At 39.9% G+C, this 20,136-nt stretch overlaps 1 protein-coding gene across 6 annotated transcripts in view; it reads left to right on the plus strand.

Moving 5' to 3' along the window:
* Positions 1–20,136, plus strand: part of mef2aa (myocyte enhancer factor 2aa) — a 67,293-nt gene that overhangs the window by 30,532 nt on the left and 16,625 nt on the right. For 3 of the 6 annotated variants that reach the window (XM_085282086.1, XM_085282085.1, XM_085282088.1), the window contains exons 3-5: positions 270–473; positions 18,246–18,380; positions 19,745–19,967. In XM_085282086.1, the coding sequence (XP_085138212.1) occupies positions 270–473; positions 18,246–18,380; positions 19,745–19,967 (562 nt within the window). Of the gene's footprint in view, positions 1–269; positions 474–18,046; positions 18,179–18,245; positions 18,381–19,744; positions 19,968–20,136 lie in introns of all 6 variants that reach the window. The other 3 variants (XM_085282087.1, XM_085282089.1, XM_085282090.1) reach the window with 2 other exon arrangements.

Below are 20,136 nucleotides of genomic sequence, written 5' to 3' on the forward strand. Positions count from 1 at the left end.
CAGGGCTTAATGCAGAAGTATCTAGCAGTTTTACAGACAACACTGACAGTGGCTGTTATTATTATTGTTGATAGTACTTCTCTGCATTTACGTGAAGATTTTAAATGTATTTCAAAAAAATATGTAAATGCCCCTTTTACCACTAATAATCACACAGCAACTACTGACTACAGCTTTTCGTTGTAATGAGAATGCTAAAGTGCAAATTAAACCAAACTGTGTGTACAAATAAAAATGTTCTCCGTTGGCTGCTTTCTGTGTTTCCTCAGGTTACCTTCACAAAGAGGAAGTTTGGCTTGATGAAAAAGGCCTATGAGCTGAGCGTACTATGTGACTGTGAGATCGCCCTCATCATTTTCAACAGCTCTAACAAACTGTTCCAGTACGCCAGCACAGACATGGACAAAGTGTTGCTGAAATACACAGAGTACAACGAGCCCCACGAGAGCAGAACCAACTCTGACATTGTAGAGGTGAGCAAGCACCGCTTTCTTAATTTGCAATAAAAAACTTCTTTCACACCGTGCCATTTTAACCTCACACTGAGCATGTAGTTTATCTTCCTTATGCTTATTTATACAAAACATATCCTCGGGTTTATGCAGGCTAAATTATTTTATTGCTTGGCTTCCACTTTAAAAGACGTATGTATTCTTTGATAACCATTGGCTTGGTTTGTAAGTGCTGTCAGGAACAAATAGCAGTTTCCTTCTAGTCACCATTCAGATAGGGCACAGGAGGTCTGCACTCTCTGATAAGTTCAGCTTCTCGTAGGCCCATCAACTGACGTGGAAAACCTGTCTCTGCACACTCATGCACACAGTAGCTGCCGACCACCATTGCTGACCTTGTTTCCCATAGATACTGTACCTGCAAGGCACAGCTCTCTGGCTACTCCTCAGTACACACAGTTAGCTTGCCCAATGCTGCAGTATTTTTTTCAGAGAAATACAGTGTTTAGTACATTCCATACAGCTTTATAAAACTCAACAAGCACTTGGGTTTCCTGGCAGCTCCTGCATGCCCAGCAACTAGCGGAAGAGTAAGCCACTTGTTATGCCAGCATACAAAACTGTCAGCCAAAAGCGTAAAAGCCAAAGTAAATGAGAATAATTAGGGATACATCCTGTTCCAAACATCTTGCATTGGCACATGTGTGGTTTCTCAGCTTATTCAAGATCTGCTTTAAGAGGCCGGTATCTTCATTCTGACTAGATGAAAGCACACACAATGTATGTTAATGCCTATTGATGGAATCCACACTCTCAGTATGAAGTTGCCCATTAATCTTTATTGCTATTATTTGAAATAGACTTAGATGATAATTTTCTGCAGCAAGACACTTTTTAATAGACCATGCAAACTGCTACATCCCAATTCTCTGTTTTTACTGCCACCTGCCCACTAAAACATACAGCATTTTTATTACTCCTGCACTATTAAGAGACATTAAGAGTTTAAAATGGGCCAGAATGGATAGAAAAAAAATCAAGAATGCCAGTTTAAAAAAGACTTTCACTTGGAGGAATTAGTGAAATTACATGCAGCATAAAGGAGTCAGCTGTGGCCCATTATCTTTTATTTATACTGCTGCTGCTTGTGAATTACCTGCTTGGCAGAGCTGCACAAGAGTGTTCTGGCATCCGTACACTCATGCAGTCACTCCTCCATCAGGGGCCCTCAGAGCAGAGCAAGGGCTCACCTGCATAAAAAATACATAAATACTTTCCTTACATAACAGTGACCACAGTTTTGCTTTTGCTGTGACTCTGGAGGCTGTCTTATTACAACGAAGACTTCCCGCAAACACCTTGCAATGAGAGTCATGGGATTTTTTTTCACCACGTATCAGCCGGGTCAATCCACACCACGCTCTCTATCTGTGGTCTGCACATGTATGTTTATGTGAACAGCTTGGTGTAATTGGAATGTACATTTTTTGGTTCTCCTGCTGATTTTCCCACCTAGTACTGCTGGCTGACCCCATCAAGCTGCCCCTCTGTATAAAAGGCGAGAACAAGCCACCGTTGTCCCGGCTCACTCGGCCAGCGTCTTTGCAGTTTATAACAAATGCCCCTCTGCCTGCAAGCTGTGTGGTCAGGGTTCAGATGTGAAACAGAGCTGAAGTAACCAACCCAGTCCACTTAACAGCATCAACACACTGTCTCACTATTCATTCTTCAGAGAGCTGTGTCTGAGGAGCCTGATAGTGTGTGGAGGCTATGACCCAATCATAGACTGTATATATACATGTAGAAGATAGTTCTAGCCACTGTGACGTCACCCATGAACTCCCGTTTTGATGTGCCAGTTTTAGCATTATGACTGTCATTGTTTTAATCATCATCATTAGCCAGAAATGACCATATTTGATGGATTGCTAAGTTATTTGCTAATTCTAGCAAACGTACTAGAACTTACTAGAACTTCACTTAGCTTTCAACCAGGGGCGGATCTAGAGAAACTTTCTTAGAGTGGCATGGAAATCAGATGGGGTGGCAAAATCAAAGCCATTTCTTTACACATATGCATGTGTTACAATTTAAGCCACATGCCAACACAGTAGATCCGCCCCTGCATTTAACACAATTAGCCACAACTGAGCCATGTTATTTGTTATGCAGTGGAGAGGCGTGTTTCGCTAACTAGCTGCCTGGGTGGCTCTCACCTGTCAACAGCTCATAATACATACATTTAACAGTTTGTCATCCATCCATTTTCTTAACTGCTTGTTCATTTCTGGGTAGTGAGGGGGTGGGATCTATCTCAACTGTGATAGAGTGATGTAGAGGTTTCAGTCATAATGAAGGGGAAAATGAGCTTTTGAGGCCAAAACTGTGTTTATTTCCACTGTAAAAGTGGCCACTTCAGGAACTGCAGCTTTGTTTGCATTTCTGTGCTGGCTTTATTTTCCAGTCCAACAAGTTCCCGCTCAGATCTGATCATATTTTAAGAGAAAGCCTAATTTCGGCTGTTTTTTTTGACCGTCTTTGCTGGTGAGCACTTTCCCAGATTTTGTGCTTCACCACAGCTGTACAAATCCTTGTACACTACACAGAGGAGCTGATGCATTTATAATAATGGGAAGAATCCACCCCTTCCTCATTTATCTACTGAAATAGGCCTCACATGAGGGCACTTACACGGGACACTTATCTAAATTTTTAAATTGTGTTAAACAAGTCTTTGCTATAAAAACAGCCATGTGCTCATTTGTCCTGTTTTGGAGGAAAGAAAAATGCTCACCCACTTTTCATTGGTAAGACCTTTCCATGTGAGAAACCAAATCAAAGGTCACATTCTTGCTCAGTAGTACCATCTGTAGATAAAGGCTGGGCTGTGCAGTGTGAGAGAACAGTCTCCATGTTTTCCACAGATGGATGCATGCCTTGGCCACAGTTTGATAACCCAGTGGAGGGCTATGGACTTTGTCTCAAACTTGGCTCGCAGTCCAAAGCAGAGCAGTAGGCTCAGATTTTTCTACCCTGGTTGTGTGTGTGTGTGTTTTGGTAGTTCTTGTCTGCATGTGCTAACCTTACTGTCACTCCAGGCGAGGGTGAGCAGTGGTGTAAAATCTGTCTTTTTATGAATTCACCTGTGTGCATCAAACAAACCTTTCACCGCTTTTACTATTAAAGACAGGTGGGTGTTTTTATACAAGCTACTGTTTTAATTTGTTAAATAAATAATTTTGCCAGAATCACATGGCCTGAGTGACTACCAGCAGTGTCTCTTACTGTAAATAAAGACGACTTATTTAGCATTTATAGCTCATGTTGTCTCAGCGTATTCTCATGCATTAGGGTTATTCAATGTAACAGTGGACTAAGTCGGGTATTCCTGAATGAAGTTTCCATGGTGTTGTTTCTATTGTGTTACTTATTGAATTCTGTTTATTCCACAAATGAAAATGCTGCTGTTAGTCATTAGATTAATCTAATAATATTTAGTCTTACTCTCGTCTCCGCTTGTGGAGCTAATGAGATTTGTGCTCTGCTATAACCTCACGCTGTGTTTCTGCACACAGAAAGATCCCTGTGTCTCTCCAGGAGAAACCTTGAAATAAGATATTAACTTCACAGGCATAATTTGGCATCAATCTGTCCCCTATTTAAGCAATTCGATGCAATTAAGGTATATGGTATAGGTTAGCATTAATCAGGTTTGCAGACACATGGAATAAACATTAATTGACACTTAATTCTAATCTGATGAAATCAAGGTTGTGAATAGACTATAATCAAATTTCAGGAATGCGCTCGGAGTGAAATACCGATACCTTTTAAATACCCAGAGAGTGCTATATGCAAAGAAGTGACTTTTTAGCGCTCCTTTTCATGTCTTTTACCCTGATGGTTTCTGAGAATAAACAGCGTGAGATCATTCATAGGGAAATTCTGCTTATCATACTCATAATAAAGAGAGATGGTCATTGTTATTGTGACTCGGGGAGAAAGGGACAATTCCTTCTGTATTTATGAACGAGCAGTCCCCCCGTCTCACAAGACCAGTACAGTGAGAGGAAATGAGCACAGAATTATCAGGTAATTTCCATTAGGCTTTATTTCATGATCACTATGAACTTTTGTCATAAACTGAGCTGTATTAATAAGGTATGTAAATGTTGACCATTACTGAATGTCACACATTGTGTGCTGTAGATTTCGCGACGACAAAAGCTACGCATGCATTTATCACAATTCAAGGTTTAATTTCTCCTCATTCTGCGTGTTACACTTTAAATGATGGAGACGATCATTGCATTAAGTGATGAGCTGTGCCTCGCAAGTGTTTTTTTTTTCTGTGATTTACAGCTCAAAGCAAAATAAATATTATTACCAGTTATAGAATGAATCCCTTGAAAAGCTTTGGGCTGAATGGGCACCGGGAGTTTCAGACAGGAGATATTTATGTTCGTCAATCAAAGGCTGAGCAGTGATTAAGGCTCATTTCTATCCTAATGAATGCAAATTGGCACATCTGCTATGGTGGTCTAGCTGTCCAGACTCTTCAATTAGCATGATTGATCAATTATCCTCCTGCTGGTGGCTCATTGGAAATGGAGGCTGGGGAATGGGCCGGGGGTGTATGGATGGGGGGGATTAAGGAAGAGAGATGGAAGAACATGAGAAAAAAAACAAGCAGAAAACTGTCTTAAGCCTCCATTCAGTGAATGCGATTTCTTATTTATTACTTTATGAGAGTGGAGAAATAGCGGAGAGTCCTTTTACTCAAAGAAGGCTTCTTTTTTACAGACATTTCTTAAAAATGAACGCTTCAAACTACACTTGAAAAAGCTGTGATTTTTATCTTTGAACGACTTCTTTTTGACAGAATGAATAATTTCCAAAGAGCTGATCAGAGATCAGAGAGATCAGATCAGGGGCTCAGATTAAAATTGAAAAAATATATTACTTTAGCAAATGTGTTAACAAAGTCAGGCTGTGGCTCCGGCTTTGTTTAATACTTTATTTGTTTTACATGGGGAAAAAAAAGCCCAACACAAATTGCATTTGAATTTGTTCTCACCCTTCATCACCAGAATTACTGATCAAATATTTATGAGAGAAAAGAGCTTTAGTCTTGCAAATATTTAATAGATCAGCACTCAGTCAACTCTGAAGTCTGTCTAGGATATTGTGCTGTGCAGATTATTTGTGTTGGTTTTAACAGCAAGAACAAATACTTGAATATCAGAGTGAATTGGTGAAACTACTCCAAGTACCAGAGGCAGCTTGTCCTGAGCGTGTATTTATAATTGTGCTTTAAATTGCTATTAGTGCTACATGATTTACTCAAGATGATGTCTTGCCAATTATGTGTCGTGTAGATTGCTGCTGAGCAACATGCACTGTTGAAATTGCATGTTTTTATATCTCGACGTATTGATTTCAAAATGAATCTTAATTTATAAAAGTAAAGCCTCACATCTCAGAAAATAACAGTAAAGTGTGGTATACTTGATTTAGAGTTAACAGGTGAATACATACTGCACACAACTCAAACACATTTCATTGCAATGTTGACCCTGTGCTAACTTGCATATGACAAATAAATAAAACTGAAAACAACTCTGACAGAAGCTTCACGTTTATAGAGAGACCTTGAAATGTTAGCTAACAGTAGATTGAAATTTATATTTCGTGCTTCTGCACTGGCGGCAGTCGTGGTGGGATTAGCTCACCTGGAGTTAGGGTTTAAAATTTTTAATTTTAGTGGTCAAAGGTCAAGGTCTCTCACCTCATGTCGATCCCAGTCTTGCAAATAATTAGAATCGATCACCTGGAAGTATTTTATCACATATAGCACAAAAATCCACTTGGACTCAGACATGAACTGATTAGAAATAGAAGTTCAAGGTCAAGGACAGTTTTAACCTCACTAAACATGGTCATAATTTAAAGTGCTCCTATTATGCTCATTTCTGTTTCTGCACTTTTATTCTAGATTTACATCATTCCTTATTCACGATTTACCCTCTAGTGGGCCTTGGTGCAGCCCCTTGGTCTGAAACAAGCTCAATTAAGCCAACTTCCAAGTGATTGGCCGTCTTGTGCAAGCAGACTATATTAAGGCCATCACCTTTCTTTGATGTCAATTAGAGCTAAGAGTTAAAAAAAAATCCCTTTGAAAAACCAAGCATTCAGAGCGGTCTGAGCACACAATTTCTGACACGTGTAATTGAAATCTTTTGAACACAAATTGAAAAGATTAAAAGTCAGCTTTACTGCAACAGCATGAATTTCTTTGCAACTTCTGCTGCAACTTGGCTGATTAGTGGAGACAATAGAGAGATAAAAATTCTAGTTTCTTCAGGAATTTCATAGTGTGACAGAAATGTGCTAGTGAGATTTTTATGTTTTATGTCACAGTGTTTAAATAAAAAAACACATTAATATAAATTTCTTTTTAGACATCCAAAAGTTTTATATCCAAACATATTTTAAGGGCAATAAAATGATTATTTATTTCTATTCATGCTTTTTCTTTAGCCCTACGATACTTGCTTGTTTCTTTATCTCTCAGGTATTATCTCATAGGCTACAAAATGTGTTTGGTGGATACTGCAGTTATTGCACTGTTCATTCATTGGTCACTTAAGTAATATAGTAATAGGTATGTGCTGCCCACACACGTACACATTATGAAAGTTATTCATACCGATGAAAAAGAGTCTTTTTCACAACAAGTTAACACACATAGCATACTTTTCTGTTTGGAAAATGAGAGAATTTCTCCAGGTTAGAAAAACGGGTGGTGGTATTTTGAATGATATATGGTCAGTTTTGCAATTGTAACATTAAGTCGTTCAAGTTCAGCTACACAGATATATTTACTTAACTGAAATTTAGAATTGGGGAGAACTGAATTAGTATAGAATTTTATTTTCAACAACACAATGTTTGTGCTAAGTGTCGGGTGGCTATATTAAGTGAACAGATAGCCACTCAGTAATACTAGTTTTAATTGTTGTTTGGATTATTACTTGTACCTGACACCAGTCAAAGTTTTTATGCATGTTTAAAGATTTTTCATTGTCTTGGTTTCATTTCTGCAGAAAGTTGTTTTTTTTTTGTATGTTTTTTTTTTTTTTTAGTTTGCTGTTAAGTGTTTCTATATTCTGCTGTCATGAAAAACATAAAGACATAGCATTCATTTATTAGTTTTCTCTTTTGCTCTCTCTGTAAGTTGGTAGTATCCATACTTTTCTGGTGTGTTTACAGTAATGTGTATACATTAATATATGATATATTATGATGATATATAATATATGATATTTCAAATATATATATATGATATGCCGGTGAAAATGTTTTGATTTTGACAGAATTTCCCTGTTGTCTGAAAAGAGGCAAAACAAGCACAAGTTGCTGTGTTCTCTGCAATGAGCGCTATTTAAAGGAATAAATAAATAGACCGGTTTAATGACTTCATTCTCAGTTCTCTGCAAAGCTCAATATCTGCCTCAGCCCTTCACCAGTATCTTTCTACTTTACCCTTTATCTGCACCATCATCATCCTTTTTGGTGTTTCGCCACAGACCTCACAGCAGCAGTGATGAGATATCCCTTTTAAGCTAAATCAAATGTCATTGCTGTTGACATAGATTTATTGGGTTGATGTTGATTTTCCAGGGCTTTTCAATATATGTGAAATTTTCAGCCAGCCCATTTTTAATATTACAGAAAAAAAATACATGTAGTTTGGGGCTTCTATGACTTATTGAAGTGATATTAAAATTATTTTTTATACTTAATAACTGTAGGTCACATACAATACTGCAGACCAACCTAAATATGATGTTATTGTGTTTTGGAAGTTTTTGTTTTGAGTTAATAGAAGTTTTCGGTGATACTGCATTGTAATAATGAAAATGTATTTATTTTTTTAGTTTTTATTTTAGTGTCTTCTCCTTGTTGCCACATAAATATGAAACCTGTCAGTCAGTCTGTTGTCTCTGGAGAGGTTGATAATGTAGCAACAAAGGCAGCCATTAATTAGTATTTCTGAAATCCCATTATCGCCTCTTCATTTGGCGTACATATAAACAAACAGTGTTGTTAAGATGATGCACTTCTTCCTGTCTGTGTGCACAGACTGTTTTTTGGCGGGGGTTTTGTATCTGAGGGCAGACATTTAACCTTTGGGCCTGTGTTTCCGGCCAGGTCGGCTCTACAGTTAACTTTTGTTGAGTGTCAGAGCCAACATACTAACTGTTATATACATACAAGATAAGAAGTTATTTTCAGATTAGTGCAGTGGGATGAGATAAAAATAAACTCACACATTTTATAGTAAAAGCGGACGATTTATTTTGGACTACTAGAATACTTCTGATACATTTATAGTTCCAACAGAGGGTATAAATTTTATAGCCTCAGAGAGTCTACAGTATATTTAGAGTAGAGATACCCAATGTGGGGCAAAGTGTAAAAGTAAACTCTATCTAAATAAGTACTTAGCTTATGCCACTTGATGTCTTCATATCTCTCACAAAGGAGTCTGATGAGAGTTTTCTGAAAGGTCTTCTCGTGCCACAGCGAGCAGTATTAATGGTTCTGTTGCAAGCAACACGCTGTGTTTCAGAAGTGCCACTTTTTATAGGACAAGGACTCCTTTTCCTCTGGGCTTTTAGCGAAAAAAGGTCATCGGTCTTCTTTTGTAGTGTAATAAAACAGATGTTGCAATGCTCATGCAGATATATGGTTAAGCTATAGGTGACTCTCTAACACGTGTGCTCTGCTGTGGAACTGATACTTTTAAGTAGTTGTTACCCAATGGCATCTTGAAATGTAGTTTGATTATTGGGTAACCAGCAGTATCCCTTTTCTGTAGTTGTCTTTTGAATTGCTGACTGGCTTTACTCCATAATCAAGCACTGTTTTTCTGTGCATTTTAAATCCATCATGTACTACATCTCATTGTTTTATTATGACTCGGCTGTGTGTGTATGCGATTCCTGTTACCAGGTTACTGCTAAGAGATTTTTGCTTTTGGCTCATGTCGTGCCTCATTGACGTCAGAGCTCTTTTTCCACCCTCTCAACTACGTTGCATATGTCTCATTTCAAACGGAGGGTCTTTTAGTGAGCATCTAATGAAAAGAGATACAACAACAACAACAAGGACCACAAGACACTGTGTCTTATTCTAAACAGTACTTTCCAGTGAGCTTACTAGGACTCAAGGGTTTCAAGTGTGTTCAACTGAGGAGAGTTTTCTCCAAGCATGACATCCCAGTGTATTTCAGACCCAGCAACACGCTCAGACAGAAACTGGTTCACCTGAAAGACAAAACGCCAAAACACAAACTTAGCAATGTGGTGTATGCTGTACAGTGCAGCGAGGAATGCTCAGACCTCTACATTGGAGAGACCAAACAGCCACTTCACAAGCGCATGGCACAACACAGAAGAGCCACCTCCACAGGACAAGACTCAGCAGTCCATCTGCATCTAAAGGACAAAGGTCACTCTTTCGAGGATGCCAATGTTCACATTTTGGACAGAGAGGACAGATGGTTTGAAAGAGGAGTGAAAGAAGCCATCTATGTCCACTGTGAGCGACCATCTTTGAACAGAGGCGGGGGTTTATGACACCAACTCTCTGCCATCTATAATCCAGTTTTGAGATCCCTTCCCAGACGCCTTAACGCCCACTCACATCCTGGGCCATCTGACCTCAGGAATTCGCATGATAAGGTGGGGCCAGGTTTCACAATGAACACACCCGAAACTCTGGCTGATTGGGACCCACGCCTTGGCTCAGGCGATTAGAGGATCATCAGGGGGTCCTTTTGTCCCTCTGTGGGGGGAAACTCCCACTAGGTTTATATCTGGGACTCTCCACCATTTGACCTTAGAACTGAAGAAGCTTCTCGGATGAGAGGTGAAACGTCTTCAAGCAACTTAAAGAAGTCCAGACGCTTTTCTTTGCAAACTCCTTTGACTGTTCAACTGAACACACTTCAGTTAACTAAGGAGAGAGTTATATTTTTATACTCATTAAAAAATTTCAGTGTTAAAAGTTGTTTTTATCTGATTTTTGTGAAAAAGTAGCGTCACCACAAATGTCTTTTTTATTTTGCTAGGAAAATGAAAAATAGGTGTAAAGTTTATTGAAACATGTTCAAACATACATGAGCCGTATATAAGGCAAAAACAGAGCCTGTAAATCACCTGTTTCTTCAGGACAGTAAAGTGTGGTATACTTTCAGATACATTTCATCTATTGTGGATAGTTCTTTAGGCCTGTTATGTCTTCTGACGTCCTCCACATCTCCAGTTTCCTCAGATATTTGGGAATAACTGTGTTCTCATTGGCATTTTTTAATAGATTTAATAAAATAATATTTTTGCATTAGGCTGCTAGTAACAAAGTGCCTAAAAATACAAAATATATGTAATATAAAATTGTTTAGTTTTTTGTTATGTGTAGGCACAAAGTGGTTCAACCCTTTAATTAAATGTCTTTTTTATGCTTGACTGCCTCATTGGTCAGTTTTAAGTGGTTTAACAAAGAGAAGTGTATTCTTGTGAAAATGCTGAGGTATAAGGACTGGACTGAAAATTAGTCAGTACGCAGCAGATACCCAAAGAACTTTTAAAGACCTTCAGAAAGCCTAGATAACTATTGATGGACATGTTTTTTGGCACCAGTGCTTAGATGGTATTTTTTAAACTTGTTAGATCGATTGTTGAGAAATAGATTACATTATTATGCATTTTGACTTTGTTTGGCTTTTTTCTTGCACCTAGCATCAAAGCACCCCAACCTGTCTTCGCTTACTGTGAATTGTTCTTTTAAAGTCACTGCAGAGGCATAGCTGCCCTTGGAATTTATTCACCAGAAATTAACTTAGATTTCTTTGTCATCAGACATTTTATTTCTTCTGTTCAACATAATGGACATGATTTCTTTCAACATTTTATTCTCATGTATTTACTCTAAAAAATGTTTCCTTCTGTACCTGTTATTTAGCAGGAAATTGTTTTCCTTTTTTTCCCTTTTTTTTTTTTTTTAGCTTTAATTGCTTTTTATAACATTTGTGGTGTCATGATTTTACTTTACTATATATTTCATAGCAAATAACACAAATTCTGTGTACCATAGTGCCTCAAAACTGAGCTCAAACCACATACCTGTCATCAACTATGGCACGAACCACATGAAATAGGTCATACACTAAGCTGGCCTAATTTGGTTTGATCTAGTTACAGATCAACAGCGATACTAGTTATGATAAAGATTAGTAGAACCTCAAGCCATCGACTCCACCCTCGATGTTCTTCAGTGACCTTGCTTTCGTTCAAAACAGCTTCTGTGAGTTAGTTCGTGCAACAATCACTTTGCCCTTGTGCCCCCCTCCTCCTATTGTGCATGCTGTGCAGCCAACCCCTCCTGCCCAGGGGCGAGGACAGAGCAAAGCCTGCTGGGATGGGGGGGGTTAGCTGGCACAGTGCCACCTTCCCCCCGACTGCCCGGCCTGACTGGGAGCAAAGAGGGAGGCTGCTGTGTCTCAGATTGATGAGGACAGGTCTGTGGTCTGGGTATAGAGTGTTGCAGAACAGACGTCCTGCTGGCACATCCTGCCCTCTCTGCCGCACGCCCCCCAGCCCTTCGTACTCGCCTTATCGGAACTCCTAATTGTCCTTATGAATATTTTAGAGGCGAGCAGGAATGGGAGTTCAGGGTTGGGGGTATGGTTTCAATGGCTCTGACAGCTAATGATCCACTCAATGACCAGAGAAAGAGGGAGATGAAGAGCCTGAGATTGAAATGGTTTGAAGGATCTTGTGTTTGTTAGAGTTTGTTCAGTTTTTATGTGTGCCACTACTTTCACGTGGGCACAGGGTGCTTGTTCTCATTCTTTTTAATCTGTAGATAATGATGACATTGGTTTGCCTTTATCCTCAATTTGTAGTTTAATTCCCTCTTGTCTATACTGAAAATATGCAGTCCACTGATTGAGACTGTTCTCTCTGACTCTGGCAGCTAATAGCTTTGTCACATCAGTCATTCACCACAGTCTCAGAGCAGAAAGCTCTGAAGGGACTGCTCACTGCACAGCAATTACTCCTCATTCAGTAAAATCAATGGACTATATTAAATTGGGAATCTAGTCAACCAAATGCAGGTAATCATTTGCAGTAAAATATAAGAGGTTTGCCTGATGTCTATCTGTCTGTCACGATTTTATTTAACAAGCATTGCCACTTTCGACTTATGGTCCACTGACTTTGAGGCCTTACATCATTGTTGTCTTCCATTGTCACTACTTTCAGGTGGGATTGAATCGCACTATTTATGTTGTTTTTCTAACAGCTGCAAGAGAACAATGTCAAAGTGTAATGTAGGCACTCAAGTTGCCCCCTCCTGTTCGCTCTTCCTGTCCACTGAGTAACTAGACAATGGACTGTGCTAAAGGAAGGACATGAATCCAGTCTCATATCCTGATATCACTCCACTCTGTAATGTTTAATGGTCATGAGATTAAACAAGATATGTCTGGGAATTACAGAGGACTCCTTATCTAAAATCTCCTTGCTCTAGTCTCACAGTATGTGGTAGGAAATGGAGAAAAATGGATTCCTAGTAACCCAGTGCTGGACAGTTTCAAACAGCGGCTAAAGACCGACCTGAGGAAGTGTTTATTCCCCTTGAGTGAAGACTACAGCACCACCAGAGAGGAAAGGGAACATGGCGGCACTGAAAGATTGTTAAGATGTTATATAAGAGCAGAAATATCCCTTAGTAGATAAAAGCCTTCCTATAAGCCACCTCCCCATGCTGATTTCCTAGTACGTTAACGCTCAAAGAAGCCCTTTGATAAGCACATTAGATGGAACGGCCTGGACACAATAGTGATGTCATGAGGATTAGCACGCTACCTTGCTTAGTGTAGCGGCGGACACAAGGGCTAATTCACAGCACTGCAGGGCAAGCGGGCCAAGATACCCGGCTGGAATGAGGTGAGGGGAGGCCTCAGGCACGGCAACCCGTTAAAATATGGCTTTTAACGGGGAGGCTTGAACAAACACTACGTGAATTAAACATTCATGATGTACTCCAGTTTATAACTACAGACTGTCTTTCCACAGAGGGCCTTGAATTGGAGCTGTGGTAAACCAGTCATAGGTCAGGCGGAGCTCTTCCAATAGTGAAAGCTACTGTAAGTATAGCCTTTTGCCGTGATGCAGGCACAATAGAAGAGACTGCAGAAACAGCCTCTTCATGCCCTCCTTTCAGCCATCCCCCCCCCACAGTTTTGAAGTTTAGCTTTTATACCTAACCGCTATCTTTCTCCTTTCACCCTCCCTTCTATTCATGTACAGTAGAGTACAGTACATGAATAAGTTAAGTGCAGAAAGCTCTCTTGACACAAGAGAGGGAGAACATCAGAAAGAAATGGTTTTCCAAGACTCACAGCAGCAGAGTAAATTGCTTGGACCCATCTCACTAAAAGTACTTCTCAAGAAACAGGTGATGTAGGTGGCTTATGCAATAGTTTGGGTTTTATTTTTAACCCGTTGAATGTGAAAATCCTGCTTAAAAGTAAACCTAGGAGGCAGCATAGTGATGTAAACTGATGATCTGTCATGCCTAATGACACACAGAAACTGTTCAAAGTTCACTTATTTTAGTAGCAGTCCGTGTCATTGCGCAGAATTGAATCAAAAAGAGAATTTATATTGATATCATATCAAAATGGAACGCAAGGTGAGATCTAACTGCTCTGCTGCTTCCTGTGCTGAACATACAGTGCAAACATGAGGAGGCAATTACTGCGCTGAATGCTTCCCATGGTAACAACTAGGTTATTAGTCAGGGCTCAGATGGAAATGACGGATAAATGTTTTCTTCAGGACAGGGAAGCTTCAAGGCCTCCTGCAATGGAAAATATTTTTTAAGAGAAGTATCACAAAAGCAAACTGATGGACACACTTACTATAGATGCACTCTCAGACAATAGGACCCAGTAGGTTTTGTCATCAGCCACTCAGCCTCATTTTTATTTCAAGAGCCAAATTTCTATCAATACAGGTTTGGACCACTGTGAGAAAATAGCAGCTGGCCTTGTTCCCACTCATCTTTGTGAGCCTCTCAGGGCCTCGTGAATAGATTACACAAGTTCCCTTGTCTATAGCCTTTGTAACCTTCTCCCGCAACAAACAGGCCGTATCTTTCATCAGACATGCTACTGAAAATCCCAGCCTCAGCTGCATTCACGTCCAGCCAACTATACTTTCCAAAAAGTACGAACCCCAAAGCTTGATTCAACATTTGAGAGACATTTTAAAGCTGCTTTTAACAAGCTGTTCATAATGCGGAAAAGAGAAAGTGGGTTTTTTGCTTCCTAATCATGTATTTTCTTCCTTTTCCGTGTCAGAACCCTGTAGCGTCTTACACTGGCATGTAAGAACTAAGTTGGTCTGTGGTTGGGGGGCCTTCAGGGATACATGTGGTCCCTGCTATGGCTATGTCTCTGTGAGTGTGCCTCTGATTGGCTGGCATGGGGAGCCAGGTCTTGACAGGTGTTTGGAAGAGGAGCACCTGTTTGGCCATGTGCTCATTTAGTGATCCGTTTACTGAGAGCTGTAGGCAGTGTCTGTGGGGGGGCACCCGAAAACATGCCAAGTAATTTAAAAAAAGAATTACAGCCATGCTTTACTTGCACTTCAATATTGCATTCATTAGAACAGTACAGAGATGAACTGTTGCACAACACGACACCTTCTAGTACATCTCTTTGAAGATAATATGTATTGTAGTGACTCGTGTCATGTATCATAAAACACATCTGAGTCCCGCCTGCCCTTGACTGCTATTTGGTTCTTGCTCGCCCACTCTGCTTCTGCTACCCCTCCCTAAAAGGCTTGGACTAGTGGGTGTGGTGTACTGAAGGTTGGCCAGGCTTGTTGTGAAAGTGGAGCAACCCTGCCCATCTCGCACAGCCGTGCCCGACCAATCCGACCAAGATATTCCCATAATGAGCAGGTTGGAACTTAAATTAGCAGGTTGAGATCAGATCTTTGGCTCACTGGTGGAGAAAGTGCATAGCTTAACCCCAGTAAACACAGGCCTTTCAGGACACTAACTAAAGGGGGTTGCGTTCAGTAAACAGGAAATGAACCAGCAAGGCGTTTTCTTAGAATGAGAAGAATGCCTCCACTCTGTACCACACCAAACAGTAATGCATCTGTGGTACAGTGCTGGTCATTCATTATCCAGAGGACTTCTCTCTCTTGCGCTCCTTTGGGCACTATGTACACTTAACGTTTAAAGAGATGTGGGTGTTTTTTTGTTGTTGTTTCTTTCTTTCTGAACTTCCTCATTTCGATCTCAGCTATGCACAGCTTAATTTCTCTCATTGCATGTTGCATACCAACATTGTTACTGGGTTTTAAAATATACATCCCTCAAAAAGAAAATGTACACGTAAAATGGAGGAGCAGTCGGGTGTTTAAAGTGGTCTAGTTTTAATGAGAAATTGTATTATGCAGGAGTCTCATACAACACAGGTTTTAGGAAATGTGACTTACACTGAGGTTGTGGTGAGAACTGCTAGGTTAGCCACATTGTCTGCACAGACCTAAACGTACTGTCACATCGCTGTCAGAGGATGTAGCAGCTGTAGAAACCCCCCCTCCCCCATTCCCCTCACCACATTTACACACACACACACACACACAACGTACAGACATTGCACATATGCACCGCACACTCCTACTCACATAGTTTCTGTTTTTCTCTCTCTCACACACACAGACACACATTTTCCACTTTGCTGCATGATGAAGACCAGAAACAAGAGAGTAAGGTCTCATTAGTGTGTGTAGGTTCCTTTCCTCTGGTGTGCACTGTAACCCCTACATCCACAGGAGTCAGTGACCTTCCTGTAGACACGAGGTCTTCAAGATGGGGCAGGGTGCTGCTGTGGACCTGCAGCAGCCTGATAGAGAAGTCTTGGGAGCCTCGCATAAATCATGTTTTGATGTACACTGCCTAGATATCACAAACTGTCACATGCTGTCAGCAAGTCTTGTTAACACTGCTTTTCAGAGCTGTAATGAGGAGCAGAGAATAGCCTGTATGAAAGTGAGCAAAAGAGCTTAGTTTCATGGCATGTTTCTTACCTCGCTAAAGTTAGAATAGGCTCTTTATAACATCACACTGGACCACCTTATGTTGCTATAATTTCTCAATGACCTGCACAAATAAGCATATGTAACCAATTTTTGATAATCGCACATTCATTAACTTTGATCAGAGTATGCAAGTGCCAACCATACTAATTTGCAGACTAGGTGTGCTCAGCTGTAGAGTCGTTTTGTGCAGGGCATTCTAATAAATGTGAAAGATATAGCCATGCACATGCATAGGCTGTGGGGACAGGAATGGATACAAGAAAAGAAAAAGGGAGTTTCCAGGTGAAGGGTGAATTGGTGAAAGTGACTTTTCCAGTTTATCCTTGTCTTCCACACTCTAGCCCACTGTGTTTGTAAATTGTTTTTCTGATTTTCTGAAAAGAAAAAACAGAGTAGAATATTTTCACATGTAATTTGGTTTAAAGTACAGTACTGGTCAAAGGTTGCAGGTACATTTGCGAATGATTACCTTGACAAAAAGTGCAAAGATTTTAAAAAGTTATCTATTATTCGACCTTAAAATGTTAGCACATCTATGACATAGCCTTACACAGAGTTTCTCCAGTTATTCAGCTGTGAGATTATCTCAAGCATCTTGAGGAACTTACCACTGTTTGTCTGAAATTGGGTTACCTCAGTGTCTGCTTTATACTGTATATTTAAAAACTGGGCATCAATGTGCCTTAAACCTACATTCTTTCTAATGGCGAGCAAGGGGGTGGTGCTCATCTGGTTGCAAAAATAAAATCCTATTGTACGGAAGTCTATTATTAAGTTGTCCTACTGCCTACTTTATTTATTACCTCAGTAAGCGTTTTTTCCCCCTATGCGATTATGATCTCGATTGCTAGTTTCAGGCCTTATTTACCATAACGTGCTGTTTTATTTCATAAATTCTAGCCGAGTAAAATTGGCAGTAAAGCAGGTTATGCTTTAGGGAGTGGTTACTTTATGACATGTGACACTTTATCAGCCATATCCACCTCTATAAGATGGCAGCGGCCAAAGTGCTTAGTCTGTGGCTTCAAAATGAGTCCACAAACCAATGGGTGACATCACATTGGCTTTTTTATAAATACAGTCTATGGCATCTTCTGTCTCTTCGTTTGATCCTAGACTGACTCAGTGATGTTGTATAGGGGCCATACCATCTGTTACAGACCTGTTGTTTTTCTCAGCACTGAAGACATGTATTTATGGCTGACTGTGTCTGTAATGCTACAGAATTATTTTGTGACAGATCAGTTTCCTCCTAATGTTAAGCATTAGTATAAAAATGTACAGTTCTGATGTTCATAAAACTTTTGCACAGTGTTGTATATAACAGGTAACAAGCAACATAAACACAGGACTACTTCTTGTACATTGTTTCTTTTCAACTGTGCAATTTCATTTCAGAAATTGAGAAACAAAGGCCATAATGACTGTGCTAGTCCTGATCCTGATGACTGTTTTGGGCACAGCCCCCTCATGGATGACCATTTCGGCAAACTAAGCGAAGACAGTGATTTAATGTACAAGCGCTGCGGTGTAAGTACTTCCTTTGTCCCCTGCTGTTTTGTGTTGATTCCTGTCTTTATGTTGATGTTCACTACAGGCGCTAAACAAGAAAGAACACAGAGGTTGTGATAGCCCGGACCCCGATGCCTCATATGTCCTCACTCCTCACACAGAAGAAAAGTATAAAAAAATTAATGAGGAGTTTGATAATATGATGAGAAATCATAAAATCGTAAGTACTGTAAATGCAATGTTCTTGCTTGGCTTTGTGGCACAACGGATTTTTGGCTCTTTTTTTTCTCCATTTAACTCTTTCCTCTTTTTGTTGTCCCTCCGAAGATTTCCGTTAACTTCTTTCAGACCTACACTAAAGATTAATGCCCCCTTTACTGGGTGTGCATTTGTTCCTTACGTTGAGTTGTTTTGCCGCTGATATTTTGGCACACCCTGATAAGATCACATTTCATTAACAGATGAAATGTTGCATGCTTCTGCTAGAAAGATTACACCCTAGTATCATGGTCATGTTATCACAAATCAAACTGCAATCACTATCTCAACATAATGAATTTACAGTAAATACCCTAAGAGTAATGTGAGTGTTTATTATAAACAGTTGCAGATCCTTTAATTTAAGGGTGTTTTTTTTGCCATCTCAATCCAGATTTCTATTCGATTGGTAAAAAAATATATATTTTTTTGTCTCCGTAGGACCTTAATAATCCAACATTTTCATTCTTCTTTTCAAATTATATCTCTTCATCGTTACACTGCACTAATATTTACACCGTCCCGTTCCCTTCTCCAAGTACCACACTGGCTCTGTCTTTCAAGATATCACAGATCTCTTGTGATCTTATCACACGTGACAATATTAGACTTGTGCAAGAACATAGTGCTTACTAAGAAGCAGTTGTTTTCTCTATGTTCCTGACATGAAGAGCATCACTTTGCCATTAACAAACTAATGATAACACCCAACTGGCTCACTGGATAATGCTATAATGAAATGTTCTCACTGCCACCTGTCATTCTCACTTAAAGCTTTGCACAGTCAGCACTTTGTGGGTAAATGCAAATGAGTTGTGATTCTTGTAGATGTCTGGGTTGCAAGTCCCCACCACCGCTGTGTGTTTTGCAGAGAAACACATTACACAATGGTGTTTCAAAAGGAAAATCTATGTGTCTAGTGCTGACTGCTGCAATGCACAGTGATCACCTGACAGCATGTTTTTATATTTTGGGTTTTGTAAGTTATTATTTGTGTATGTTGTGGTATTACTTGAAGATTTGTGTGTATTCTCTATGTATGATGTTAATGAGAATGATGGTTATGAATGTTTATTAAAGTACCATGAATAAATATTATGTTATGTATACTATAAAGCATACAAAGCCGACAATGTAGGAGGTCTCCTTTGCAGTACTTCAATCTGCCCTGCCTGCCTGTTTTGTGAATCTGTTTATTAAAGCTAACCTTCAAGTGGAGCTTGCTGTTAATGATGCCATGACAACCAGTGACTCATCAGACTCATCGGAGCTTGGATTTTTAGTGTAATCTGTGTAAATATTTGTGTGTTTGTCTCCCTCTTCTAGCCCACAGCATTGCCTCAGCAGAACTTCTCCATGCATGTGGCAGTGCCTGTATCCAATCCTAATGCCATGTACCAGGCAGGAGGGACTCTGGGCAGCCAGGGCCTGGCAGCCGCCACAGCTTCTCTGAGTGAGAGTGGGATGCTGTCCCCTCCACAGGCCTCTCTGCACAGGAATGTTGGCTCTGGTGGAGGATCCCAGAGGCCCACCAGTGCAGGCAGTGCAGGTCAGTGGATAACAATCTCACTTCGATTTTTGTTAATGGTGGTTAAGGCAGTTTCCCACCAAATTGATACAAGAGTCGGTCTCACCAACATCAGAAATATTATCAAAGTTTTATTTGCAATAGTTTGAAAAGAGTAGCTCAGCAAATTTGGAAATTGCTGTTTTTGACT

The sequence above is a fragment of the Mchenga conophoros genome, linkage group LG7, assembly GCF_057382185.1.
Source record: "Mchenga conophoros isolate Kocher_MC1m ecotype Shallow Benthic linkage group LG7, M_conophoros_male_GT1.1, whole genome shotgun sequence".
In the NCBI taxonomy this organism is placed as follows: domain Eukaryota; kingdom Metazoa; phylum Chordata; class Actinopteri; order Cichliformes; family Cichlidae; genus Mchenga; species Mchenga conophoros.